The sequence below is a fragment of the Stigmatopora argus genome, chromosome 11 (genome assembly GCF_051989625.1).
Source record: "Stigmatopora argus isolate UIUO_Sarg chromosome 11, RoL_Sarg_1.0, whole genome shotgun sequence".
Lineage (NCBI taxonomy): Eukaryota > Metazoa > Chordata > Actinopteri > Syngnathiformes > Syngnathidae > Stigmatopora > Stigmatopora argus.
Genome location: NC_135397.1, coordinates 16,945,336 through 16,957,752, shown reverse-complemented (window position 1 = coordinate 16,957,752; position 12,417 = coordinate 16,945,336). Strand labels below are relative to the sequence as shown.

At 44.1% G+C, this 12,417-nt stretch overlaps 1 protein-coding gene across 14 annotated transcripts in view; it reads right to left on the bottom strand.

Annotated features, from left to right (window-relative positions):
• The window catches only part of vps8 (VPS8 subunit of CORVET complex), a 192,203-nt gene that overhangs the window by 171,254 nt on the left and 8,532 nt on the right, over positions 1-12,417 (bottom strand). For all 14 annotated transcript variants that reach the window (XM_077613355.1, XM_077613349.1, XM_077613362.1 and 11 more), the window contains one exon: positions 533-663. In XM_077613355.1, coding sequence (XP_077469481.1) covers positions 533-663 — 131 coding nt within the window. The remainder of the gene's footprint in view (positions 1-532; positions 664-12,417) is intronic.

Below are 12,417 nucleotides of genomic sequence, written 5' to 3'. Positions count from 1 at the left end.
ATTTGGCTCCCGGCCAAAATGCTTCTTCTAATATTTCGTATATACTGTGGCTCTTTGCCTCATTTCATCTTTCTCTGATTTTATTCTCTCTTAAAAACACTCAAGTTCATCAGGGCCCATTAAAACAAATGAGTGAGGGGAAAGAAAGTGTTATAGTTAATAAAATGGTTTTAATTTTGTGTTTGTGTGTGTGTGTCTGTCTGTCTTGGCAGGTCACTGCATGTTGTGGCTCTTTGACTTTCAGTTTAAAATGTTTGCTCTTTGTGTCTAATTTGTTCACCGCCCCTGTTCTAGTGAACAGTGCGTGCCTTGCGTTTACCTCCTTCCCCCTCACCTGTGCACTCACAATTCCACACCATTTTAGGGGGTGGTATAAAAGATCATGGAACGAATTTTGCTAATTTAATGTATATGTAATGTAAATTATGCTTCTACCTACAAAAAATCCAAGTTACAAAACCATTCCTATAATCAATTTTTCATGCAAGTAGAGGTAACACTGTGTACTGTATGTCTGTATGTACGTTCATACCGTTTGTAGTGAGCTGGGTCCCCACTGTCACAACTAGCAAGAGAAGCAGTATCACAAGAATTAGCATCAATATTTTCAGTATTCAGCACACAGGTATCTTCTAGTACAAATGGTTCCTCTTCATCCTCCATCTACAATTGGGAAATAAAATAAAAACATAAAAGACAAATGTCAGGGTTATTTAGTAAATATACTCAACATCTCGCAAAAAGTAGACAGAAGGTGAATACAATTGCTTTTAATGAAAAGACTCTTAGGCAATCACATTAGTGGTTACAAGACAGAGCACCTTCTCCCTCATGCCTTCAACCAGAGCCTTATCCCCAGAGTCTTTACAGTCTTCTAGAGCCTTCTGCCCCACCAGTTGCGAATAACCACCCTTTATTGAGTCACCAGAAGGTCACAAGCAAATGGCAGAGGAAGGCATAGGTGGGGTAAGGAGGCAAATTAATATAGAATACATGAAGGCTTTAAAGACCAAAAAATAAGGAAGATTAACTAACTATACAGAATCTTTCTAATCTAATCACTATTTTTTGCACCTGTGGTATAAGAAAAGCTTAAATGTTGAGTGCATAATTACTCGAACAACAAATTTGTTGATTTTAAATCCACAAATGAATATACAAACATTTGTACAGTACACTGTTATGATCGCGCCGCGTCGTCGTGGCGCGATCGGGAATGGATTCGGACCAAGTCGCGGGGAAGTAGGATTTGACGAGGTATTAGCGTCAAAACAATATCTTTAATAAATCAAAAGGGCTCTACAAATCAACAAAGGCTTGGAACCAAAACGGGAGCATGCAGGAATATGCAGCAGTATGCAGGACACATGCAGGAGCGATCCGACAATGATAATAGAACTAATTGGTGTTTAAATACAAACTCAGGACGTAATCAACAGATTGATTCCAGCTGCTCAGCCTTTATGGCAAGCCTGGAGGGACAAAGGGCCGCTCCTGACAGTACCTCCCCTCTAAGGGACGGATTCTAGACGTCCTAATGCCAAATGTCCATGAAAAGCGAAAAGCAGGCAGGGAGGCCGGGTGTTTTCCGTTATTCTCGTCCGGGGGGCGTCCGCGCCAGCCCGTGAAGAGACCAGGGAGGGGCCGGTCCGGCTGGGCGGCAGCCAAAGGAGTGAACCACTTCACTCGTGGATCCTCTCCACTCTGGAGTGGCTCACAGTGAGAGGCATCGAGCAGGTGTTGGCATACTTGCTGCCCTCGGGTCGGTGCCTGTATGTTGGGGTTAACCCCGGTGGACGAGAGGGTAGCAACCCTCCATCTTCGGTGGGGGTACAGGACCTAACTGTTGTTTGTGCGTATGCACCAAACGAGTTAAGAGTACCCACCCTTTTTTGAGTCCTTGGAGGGGGTGCTGGAGAGTGCTCCAATGGGGCACTCCCTCATTCTGCTGGGGGACTTCAATGCTCACGTGAGCAATGAGAGCGAGACCTGGAGAGGAGTAATTGGGAACAACCTGGTGGTGAGTTGGCTCCGATGATGGGGGCAGATGCTGGTGCGGCCCGGGAGACCCAAACGTTTCGTGAGGGTCTGCTTGGAATGCCTGGCCAAGTCCCCTGTCAGAAAGAGTTTCAATTCCTACCTCCGACAGAGCTTCTCTTATGTACGGAAAGAGGCAGGGGGACATTGAGTCCGAGTGGACCATGTTCCGCGCTTCTATTGCTGAGGCGGCAGACCAGAAATGCGGCCACAAGGTTGTCGGTGCCTGTTGAGGCGGCAACCCCAAAGCCCGCTGGTGGACACCGGCGGTAAGGGATGCCGTCAGACTTGAAAAGGAGTCCTACCGGGCCCTTTTGGCCTATGGGACTCCGGAGGCAGTTGACGGGTACCGGTTGGCCAAGTGGCACACGGCCAATGTTCCCTCTAAGCTGCGCGCGTGCGCAATTGCGCACTACTCTCGTCTTCTCCGCGCAGCAACAATCATATGGCGCGCACAAAATAAAATCCAAACTTTTTTCCCCCCTCTTTCTTCATAATGGCACCGTTCATCCAACAGCCAGTGGCAGTAGCTCTATCCGCTCTTGTGTTTTTCGTGTTTTATAGCCCTTCTATCTTTTTTAAAATTACATTTTAATATTTCTTAATACATTCCTTTTTACTTTACTGTGCAAATAGAAGAACAAGCGGCAAAATCAGGTGAGAACTGTCTAAATCGGTGTGTGTGGTTGTGTGCGTGCGTGTGTCTAGTATGTGTGATTGTTTGTCTTCAACCTACACAATGGACTATAAATGGAAATTAGCCCTCGTCTACAATCTTACATACCGTAATTACTCGAATATAACGCGCACTCGAAAATAAGACGCAGGTAATTTTGGGCCAAAAAAATCTGGAAAAACGCAGTACTCGAATATAGTGCGCACCTAAAATTTCCCGCTGACGAAAATCAGAAATCTTACCTTTTTTTCTTCGTTTCACGATTGTTTTGTTCAAACAAATTTATTCATTAGAATCCTTCAAATGAAGAGTTCCTCTCTCTCTTTGTCTGTCCTCTCATACATCTCTTCGTTGAGAATCCTATCAACGTCCACGCTTCCTTCATCCACTTCCTCTTCCTCCCACAACACATCATCCGATTGGCTTTACGAGATGACGTAAAATCCGTGCGTCAAAGTGAGTTTGACAATGCTTTTTTCGATCGAAAATTTGTAATTTATTTTATTCAATTCAATTTCAATTCAATTTATTTGGCAAGAAAAAGCACCAGGCTAAGGGCCATGTAACAAGACACAAAAAAATAATAATAATAATAATAATAATTAGTTATTGATTATAACACGCACACCCAACTATTGGAATTAATTATATAGCAAAAATCTGCGTGTTATATTCGAGTAATTACGGTATATAGGTTCATTAACATGAATATAAATATGTTCATTAATATGTGCTATCCCTTATTTAATAAATCAAAGCAAAATCATGGAAAAAAGTATTGCATATAAATGGAAAATTGACTATCTCAAGTGACACGTTCAGCAGAAAAGTCATTTGAACAAGAATGAGAAGTGAGAAGGACAGGTGTAAAATAAAGTAAAATTTAAGTCTGATTTGTGCATATTCTAATGGCATTTATGAAGAGGTTTTATTCATAGATATTTTTTCATTCATTTTCTGAACCGCTTTATCCACTTTATCACTCGCGGGGGGTGCTGGAGCCTATCCCTGCTGACTTTGGGCCAGGGGCGGGGGACACCCTGTATCGGTGGCCAGCCGATCGCAGGGCACAAGGAGACGGACAGCCATGCACATCAGACCCATACCTAGGGGCAATTTTAGAGTGTCCAATCAGCCTACAATGCATCTTTTTGGGATGTGGGAGGAAAACGGAGTACTCAGAGAAAAACCACGCAGGCCCAGGGAGAATATGCAAATTCAACACAGGTGGACCGACCTGGATTTGAACCCAGGACCCCAGAGCTGTGAGGCCGACGCACGAACCACTCATCCGCCGGGCCGCCCATTCATAGATATTAATCATTACATTTTATTATTACTAAATCATTTATGTGTAGTAGACATGCACCTGCTTATGGCAGGTGTGATACTAGGGTGTGCCTATAGCGAGCAATGATGATGTTGCTCACACTGGTACTCAGTGTGCTCAGGGAGGTTGTCTTTCTGCCCAGACAAACAAAAAATTAGAGGGAACATTGCACACGGCTCTGGTAGTCTATGAGGAAAAAACCCGGGCATGGGAGGAGTTCGGTGAGGACTTGGAGAACGAATTCCGGGTGGCTTCAAGGAAATTTTGGTCCACCACACGCTGGGAAGACTATGTCTCCCGGCTAGCCCGAGAACTCCTTGGGGTCCTCCCGGAAGAGCTGGATGAAGTGACTGGGGAGAGGGAAGTCCCTGCTGAAACTGCTGCCCCTGCGACCCGACTTCGGATAAAACTGAAGAAGAAATGAGATGAGATGAATGTGATTCACGCAAAATCGATATAAAATGATAAAAAAAATAACGTAGGACATTTTACATTTAAACTGTTGTCATATTTTTACATTAATTGAAATATTGTGTTTTTGCAAACTATTGAAAAAGTACAGCATATGGAGAATACGTTTATCTTTGTGTTTGGGTACTTCTACGTGTATTTTACACAATAATTCCACCATGTGTCACGCTGAAGTCGCCACATGCATGTTGTGCAGTGTGCAAATGTCGGTCCTTTTGGAGACAACTTCAACATAGGATAAAAACCAATAAATATCTGCGAGTGTATGGGTTTTTTATGAGAAGTTTCATACAAATTGCCATCAATTTTGAGCTTAACCCAAGCAGGCATATTGATGAGACTTACCAGTACCGTGTACGCCTACTTCCGTTAGAACAACCCCGGAAATGATAGGATGTGTTTCAAAACAAAAGACTGGTGATTTGGTCACCCTTAATAATACTTACTTCCCTTATGAAAAAACAGAATAGAAAATGTTAAAGCGATAAAGGCTACCAATGCAATTGATTCTGAATCGATTGCAACGCTGAAATCGCACAAGACAAATCATGATGCACTCGTGTTATTCATCCAGTTTGCAGTGCAGTTGAATCAAATGCTGAAGTAAGATGCGGAAGCCGTAGTGATGGTGTGAATTTCGAGGCATTTAAATTAGAAATGTAGTACTTTTCCAAAATGGTTGCTTAAAAAAAATGTAAGTGACAATTTTTAAATGTATTTCTTGAGGTTAGGGAGATTGTCCGGAGTCCCGGAGTTTCCGTTACTTGTCCGGGCAAACTCCAGAAATTCCGTAGAAGTTGGCAGCTCAGCCTCTACCCCAGAACTGTGAGGTCGACATGCTAAATACCAAGTTATACATACATAGAGAGAGAGAGAGATACATACAGTTGTGGTCAAAAGTTTACATACACTTGTGAAGAACATAATGTCATGGCTCTCTTGAGTTTCCAGTTATTTCTACAACTCTGATTTTTCTCTGATAGAGTGATTGGAACAGATACTTCTTTGTCACAAAAAGCATTCATGAAGTTTGGTTCTTTAAAGACTTTATTATGGGTGAACAGAAAAAAGTGATCAAATCTGCTGGGTCAAAAATATACATACAGCAGCGCTAATATTTGGTAACATGTCCCTTGGCCATTTTCACTTCAATTAGGCGCTTTTGGTAGCCATCCACAAGCTTCTGGCAAGCTTCTGGTTGAATCTTTGACCACTCCTCGTGACAGAATTGGTGCAGTTCAGTCAAATTTGATGGCTTTCTGACATGCACTTGTTTCTTCAGCATTGTCCACAAGTTCTCAATCTGGTTTAAGTCAGGACTTTGGGAAGGCCATTCGAAAACCTTATTTCTAGCCTGATTTAGCCATTCCATTACCACTTTTGATGTGTGTTTAGGGTCATTGTCCTGTTGGAACACCCAACTGCGCTCAAGACCCAATCTTTGGGCTGATGACTTTAGGTTATCTTGAAGAATTTGAAGGTACCGTAATTACTCGAATATAACACGCAGATTTTTGCTATATAATTAATTCCAATAGATGGGGGTGCGTGTTATAATCAATAACTAAAATAAATTACAAATTTTCGATCGAAAAAAGCATTGTCAAACTCACTTTGGCGCACGGATTTTACGTCATCTCGTAAAGCCGACGCACGGATTTTACGTCATCTCGTAAAGCCGACGCACGGATTTTACGTCATCTCGTAAACCCGATCGAAAATTGGAAAGCCGAGACCACCACTGTCCCCCTCTAGCCTCGTGCTCGTCTCAGTTCACCCTCTCTCAGTTCAGTGTTATAATCAATAACTAAAATAAATTACAAATTTTCGATCGAAAAAAGCATTGTCAAACTCACTTTGACGCACGAATTTTACGTCATCTCGTAAAGCCGACGCACGGATTTTACGTCATCTCGTAAAGCCGACGCACGGATTTTACGTCATCTCGTAAAGCCGACGCACGGATTTTACGTCATCTCGTAAATCCGATCGAAAATCGGAAAGCCGAGACCACCACTGCCCCCCTCTAGCCTCGTACTCGTCTCAGTTCACCCTCTCTCAGTTCAGTGTTATAATCAATAACTAAAATAAATTACAAATTTTCGATCGAAAAAAGCATTGTCAAACTCACTTTGACGCACGGATTTTACGTCATCTCGTAAAGCCGACGCACGGATTTTACGTCATCTCGTAAACCCGATCGAAAATCGGAAAGCCGAGATCACCACTGCCCCCCTCTAGCCTCGTACTCGTCTCAGTTCACCCTCTCTCAGTTCAGTGTTATAATCAATAACTAAAATAAATTACAAATGTTCGATCGAAAAAAGCATTGTCAAACTCACTTTGACGCACGGATTTTACGTCATCTCGTAAAGCCAATCGGATGATGTGTTGTGGGAGGAAGAGGAAGTGGATGAAGGAAGCATGGACGTTGATAGGATTCTCAACGAAGAGATGTATGTGGAGACGGATGAGAGGACAGACAAAGAGAGAGAGGAATATCTGCAGAGACTATTTAAAGATTCTGATGCGGACTCTTCATTTGAAGGATTCTAATGAATAAATTTGTTTGAACAAAACAATCGTGAAACGAAGAAAAAAAAGGAAGATTTCTGATTTTCGTCAGCGGGAAATTTTAGGTGCGCACTATATTCGATTACTGCGTTTTTCCAGATGTTTTTGGCCCAAAATTACCTGCGTGTTATTTTCGAGTGCGCGTTTAATTCGAGTAAATACGGTAATCCTCCTTCTTCATTTTCCCATTTAATAATAATAATAATAATAGGACATAGGCCCTGTCGTCATTATCACAACACAAAAGCCTATTTGTCATCACACGCAGAACTGCGTGTGACGAAATTGATGGTGCTTCTCCATAAGCTACGTTTAATCGGCAAAAGACCTAATAAGTATAAGTTACGGACTTGTAATTTGTCATTCCGCTGTTGATTATACAGGTCGCTTACCTCTCGCTTACCTCTCACTGTCTTCCACTTACCTTTCCTCAGCCAGCTAGTAGGAGGCAGATCACCAACCAAACATCTGTTCATATACCGCAGAGGGGAATGTGTGTTATGTTAGCGCGAGTTTAGATTTCTGATGGATGTGGGGAAAAAACTGTCCTTAAGCCTATTTGTCCGTGCTTTGTGGGACCTATAGCGTCTGCCAGAGGGCAGCAGCTGGAACAGATTGTGACCAGGGTGGTAAGGGTCCCCTATGATGTTCTTGGCTCTGCTGAGGTAACGAGGGCTGGCAATGTCTTCAAGTGAGGGCAGAGAGCAGCCGACAATCCTCTGGGCAGTGTTAATCACTTTCTGCATGTCCTTTTTGTCTGCCGCCGTGCTTCCAGCGTACCACACTGTGATGCCGTACGCCAGGATGCTCTCTACAGTGGTTCTATAGAAGGTTCTCAGAAGATTGGTGCCCAAGTTGTTCTTCCTAAGTACCCTGAGGAAATGGAGTTGTTTCTGAGCCTTCTTCACCACTGCCGTGGTGTTTGTAGACCATGAGAGCTTGTCCGTGACGTGGACCCCCAGGAATTTAAAGGACTGGACCCTGTCTACACATACTCCATTTATGAGGAGTGGGGCCCGATCTGTGCCGTGTTTGCGAAAGTCCAGGATTATTTCTTTAGTTTTCGTGGTGTTCAGTGTGAGATTGTTCACCGAGCACCACAAAGACAAATTGTTGACCTCATCTCTGTAAGCCGACTCATCCCCTCCTGAGATGAGTCCGACCACAGTGGTGTCGTCAGCGAATTTGATGATGGCGTTAGACTGGTGGGTGGGTGTACAGTCGTAGGTGTACAGGGAGTACAGAAGAGGACTCAGTACACAGCCTTGAGGGGAGCCAGTGCTTAGTGTGATGGAGGAACAGAGGTGGGGACCAAGTCTAACAGTCTGTGGTCGGTTGGTCAAGAAGTCCTTTATCCAGCAGCAGATTGAAGAGGATAGTCCAAGGTGGGAGAGTTTGTCAGTCAGAATGTCCGGTTTTATGGTATTGAAGGCTGAGCTATAGTCAATGAAGAGCATCCTCACGTAGTTCCCAGGGTGTTCCAGGTGGCTCAGTGCTGTATGAAGAGCAATGGCAATAGCATAATCAGTGGACCTGTTTGCTCTATAAGCAAACTGGTGAGGGTCAATTGAGGGAGAGATTGTATTCCTGATATGGCGGGCTACCAACTTTTCAAAGCACTTCATGATCACAGGCGTGAGGGCAACAGGCCTATAATCATTCATGCTGCCAATGGTTGGCTTTTTGGGGACAGGGATGATGGTGGCAGATTTCAGACAAGATGGAATGATGGATAGTTGCAGGGAACAATTGAAAATATTTGTGAAGACTCCAGCCAGCTGGTCAGCACAGGCTTTGAGCACCTTCCCAGGTACTCCGTCTGGGCCAGGAGCCTTCCTGGTGTTCACGGACCGCATTACCAGTCTCACTTCCTGTTCCCGGAACGTCAGTGTATTGCTGCCGGGTGGTGGTGGGGGTGTTGAGACTGGGTCTGATTTGTCAGTCTCAAAGCGGGCAAAGAAACGGTTCAATTTCTCCGCTAGTGAGGCATCTGCATTAACAGACATATTATTGTTATTGTAGTTGGTAATATGTCGTATTCCTTGCCACATCTTCTTTGGGTTATTTTCTGTGAAGTGCTCCTCAATTTTTTTGGTATATGCTGCCTTGGCCTTTTTAATGCCTCTTTTCAGCTCAGCTCTGGCAGTGCTATATTTTATCTTGTCCCCTGATCTAAAGGCGGAGTTACGGCCTTTGATGAGTGCCTGTGTCTCATTGGTCATCCAGGGTTTTTGGTTAGGAAAAACCCGTATTCGTTTATCTGTAGTGATGTTGTCAATGCAGTTTTTTATGTAAGAAAGTACAGAGTCCGTGTAGTCCTGGAGGTTGTCGTGTACAAAAAGTTCCCAGTTGGTGCGGGAAAAACAGTCCTGCAGCTGAGAGAGTGCGTTGTCGGGCCAAGTTTTTATTATCTTTATTTGTGGCGTTGTTTGCCTACGGAGTGGAGTGTAAGCGGGGGTGAGAGATAGGCAGAGGTGATCTGATCCAGCTAGGTGAGGGAGGGAAGTGGCTTTACAAGCATGTTTGATGTTAGAATAGACATGGTCAAGAGTTTTGTCTCCTCTCGTATTACAATTTACGTATTGAATAAACTTAGGTAAAACAGTCTTTAAACACGCCTTGTTGAAATCACCAGCGACAATAAAAACGCCATCGGGGTGGTCAAGCTGTTGTTTGTTTACAGCCGTTAGCAGGAGGTTAAGTGCCGTGTTAACGTTAGCATTCGGAGGTATATAGATAGCCGTTGCTATGACGACGTTTAGCTCTCTTGGTAGATAATAGGGCCTACATCGTATTGCTAATAACTCTAAATCCGGGGAACAGTGAGTGTCAATAATTTTACTGTCACAACACCATTCATTATGTATATACATGCACAGTCCTCCTCCCTTGCTTTTGCCTGTTAATACTTTTGAACGGTCGTTTCGAAAAAGCGTTCGGCTAGCTAGCGATACCGCAGCGTCGGGGATATGCGGGTGTAGCCACGTTTCTGTGATGATAATAATATTACAGTTTCTAACAAAGCTGTTGGTAGCAATACGAAGTTCCAACTCATCCATTTTGTGGGTGATGGATCGGGCGTTGGTCAAAAGGATACTAGGAAGCGGTGCTCGGTGTGGTTGTTGTTTCAGCTTAGCAGCAAGGCCCGCCCGGCATCCACGCTTCTGTTTTCTGTCCCTTCGCCGCCTTCGACGTGGTTTTGGTGGGCTGGCTAGCCACGGAGATCCCGGAGAGTGTGTTAAGAAATCGGATGTATCGCATATCCTTCGGATAGTGAGTAAATCCTGGCGACTGTAAGATAACGAACGACACCGAACTGGAGAGCTTAGAGCCGCTGCGTCAGTGCGCGCCGCCATCTTGCAAACTCTCTATACTCTCTATAAAGCACCAGTTCCATTGGTAGCAAAACAGCCCCACAGCATAATACTACCACCACCGTGCTTGACGGTAGGCATGGTGTACTTGGGGTTAAAGGCCTCACCTTTTCTCCTCTAAACATATTGCTGGGCATTGTGGCCAAACAGCTCGATTTTTGTTTCCTCTGACCACAGAACTTTCCTCCAGAAGGTCTTATCTTTGTCCATGTGATCAGCAGCAAACTTCAGTCGAGCCTTAAGGTGCCGCTTTTGGAGCAAGGGCTTCCTTCTTGCACGGCAGCCTCTCAGTCCATGGAGATGCAAAACACGCTTGACTGTGGACACTGACACCTGTGTTCCAGCAGCTGCTAATTCTTGGAAGATCTGCTTTTTGGTGATTCTTGGTTGAATCTTCACCCTCCTGACCAATTTTCTCTCAGCGGCAGGTGATAGCTTGTGTTTTCTTCCTGATTGTGGCAGTGACAAAACAGTGCCATGCACTTTATACTTACAAACAATTGTTTGCACTGTTGCTCTTGGGACCTGCAGCTGCTTTGAAATGGCTCCAAGTGACTTTCCTGACTTGTTCAAGTCAAGGATTCGCGTTTTCAGATCCATGCTAAGCTCCTTTGACTTTCCCATTGTAGCGTTTGTGGGCATTTGCATCCAATGAGCCCTATTCAAATGGCCTCAGAGAAGTCACCAGCTGTAGTCACTCATAATCACTCACAAGAAGTTAAGAGGCCATGCTATGAAGCTCATTTCACTGACAACTTTTTAAATCACCAAAATATGCTAATTCGTGTCTGTATGTATATATTTGACCCAGCAGATTTGTTCACTTTTTCTGTTAACCCATAATAAAGTCATAAAAGAACCAAACTTCATGAATGTTTTTTGTGACAAAGAAGTATCTGTTCCAATCCCTCTATCAGAGAAAAATCAGAGTTGTAGAAATAACTGGAAACTCAAGAGAGCCATGACATTATGTTCTTCACAAGTGTATGTAAACATTTGACCACAACTGTAAGTAATGTTCTCAGACTTTTACTTCAGTCTTAGCACTGCAAATTTTTATTTTACACTTTGGTAATTGCGGCGGCCCGGTGGAGCGAGTGGTTAGCGTGTCGGCCTCACAGCTACGGTGTCCTGGGTTCAAATCCAGGTCACGTCCATCTGTGATGAGTTTGCGTCGGTTTCCTGCGGGTACTCCAGTTTCCTCCCACATTCCAAAAACATGCATGGCAGGCTGATTGAACACTCTAAATTGCCCCAAGGTATGGGTGAGTGTGCATGGTTGTCCATCTCCTCGTGCCCTGCGATCGGCTGGTCACCAATTTAGGGTGTCCCCCTGGCCTTAAGTCAGCTGGGATAGGTAACTCGGATGATTCACAATGCACTCCTGTTACCAAATTCATCCGGTTAACAGTGCAGTTGAATCAAATGCAAAAGTAAGATGCAGACGACGTAGTGATGGTGTGAATTTCGAGGCATTTAAATTGGAAATTTGGTACTTTTCCAAAATGGTTGTTTCAAAAAAATGTACCGTATTTTCACGACTATAAGGCGCACTAAAAAGTGTTAAATTTTCTCCAAAATAGACAGGGCGCCTTATAATGCAGAGCGCCGTGTGTATAGTCCGTGCTCCAAAGCCTGACTGAGGGCACTTCTGACCGACACGCCTCTTATATAGAGAGAAGGCGGACGTGGGTGGAGCAAGGGGGTGTGTGCAAGAAGACGCTAAAAGCACGCCCCTACCAGGTACCAGTATATAGTGTGGGCATGTGCTTTATTGCAAAACAATTTCGGTTTGGTTTCTAAGGCCCCCCGAAAATGAATAATACAAAGAGGCACGCTTACAAAGCTCAGTTCAAACGTCAAGCCATCAATTATTTAGTGGAACATGGGAATAGAGCTGCCGCGAAGGAATTCAACATCAACGAATCTATGGTTCGCAAATGGAGAAAGCAGGA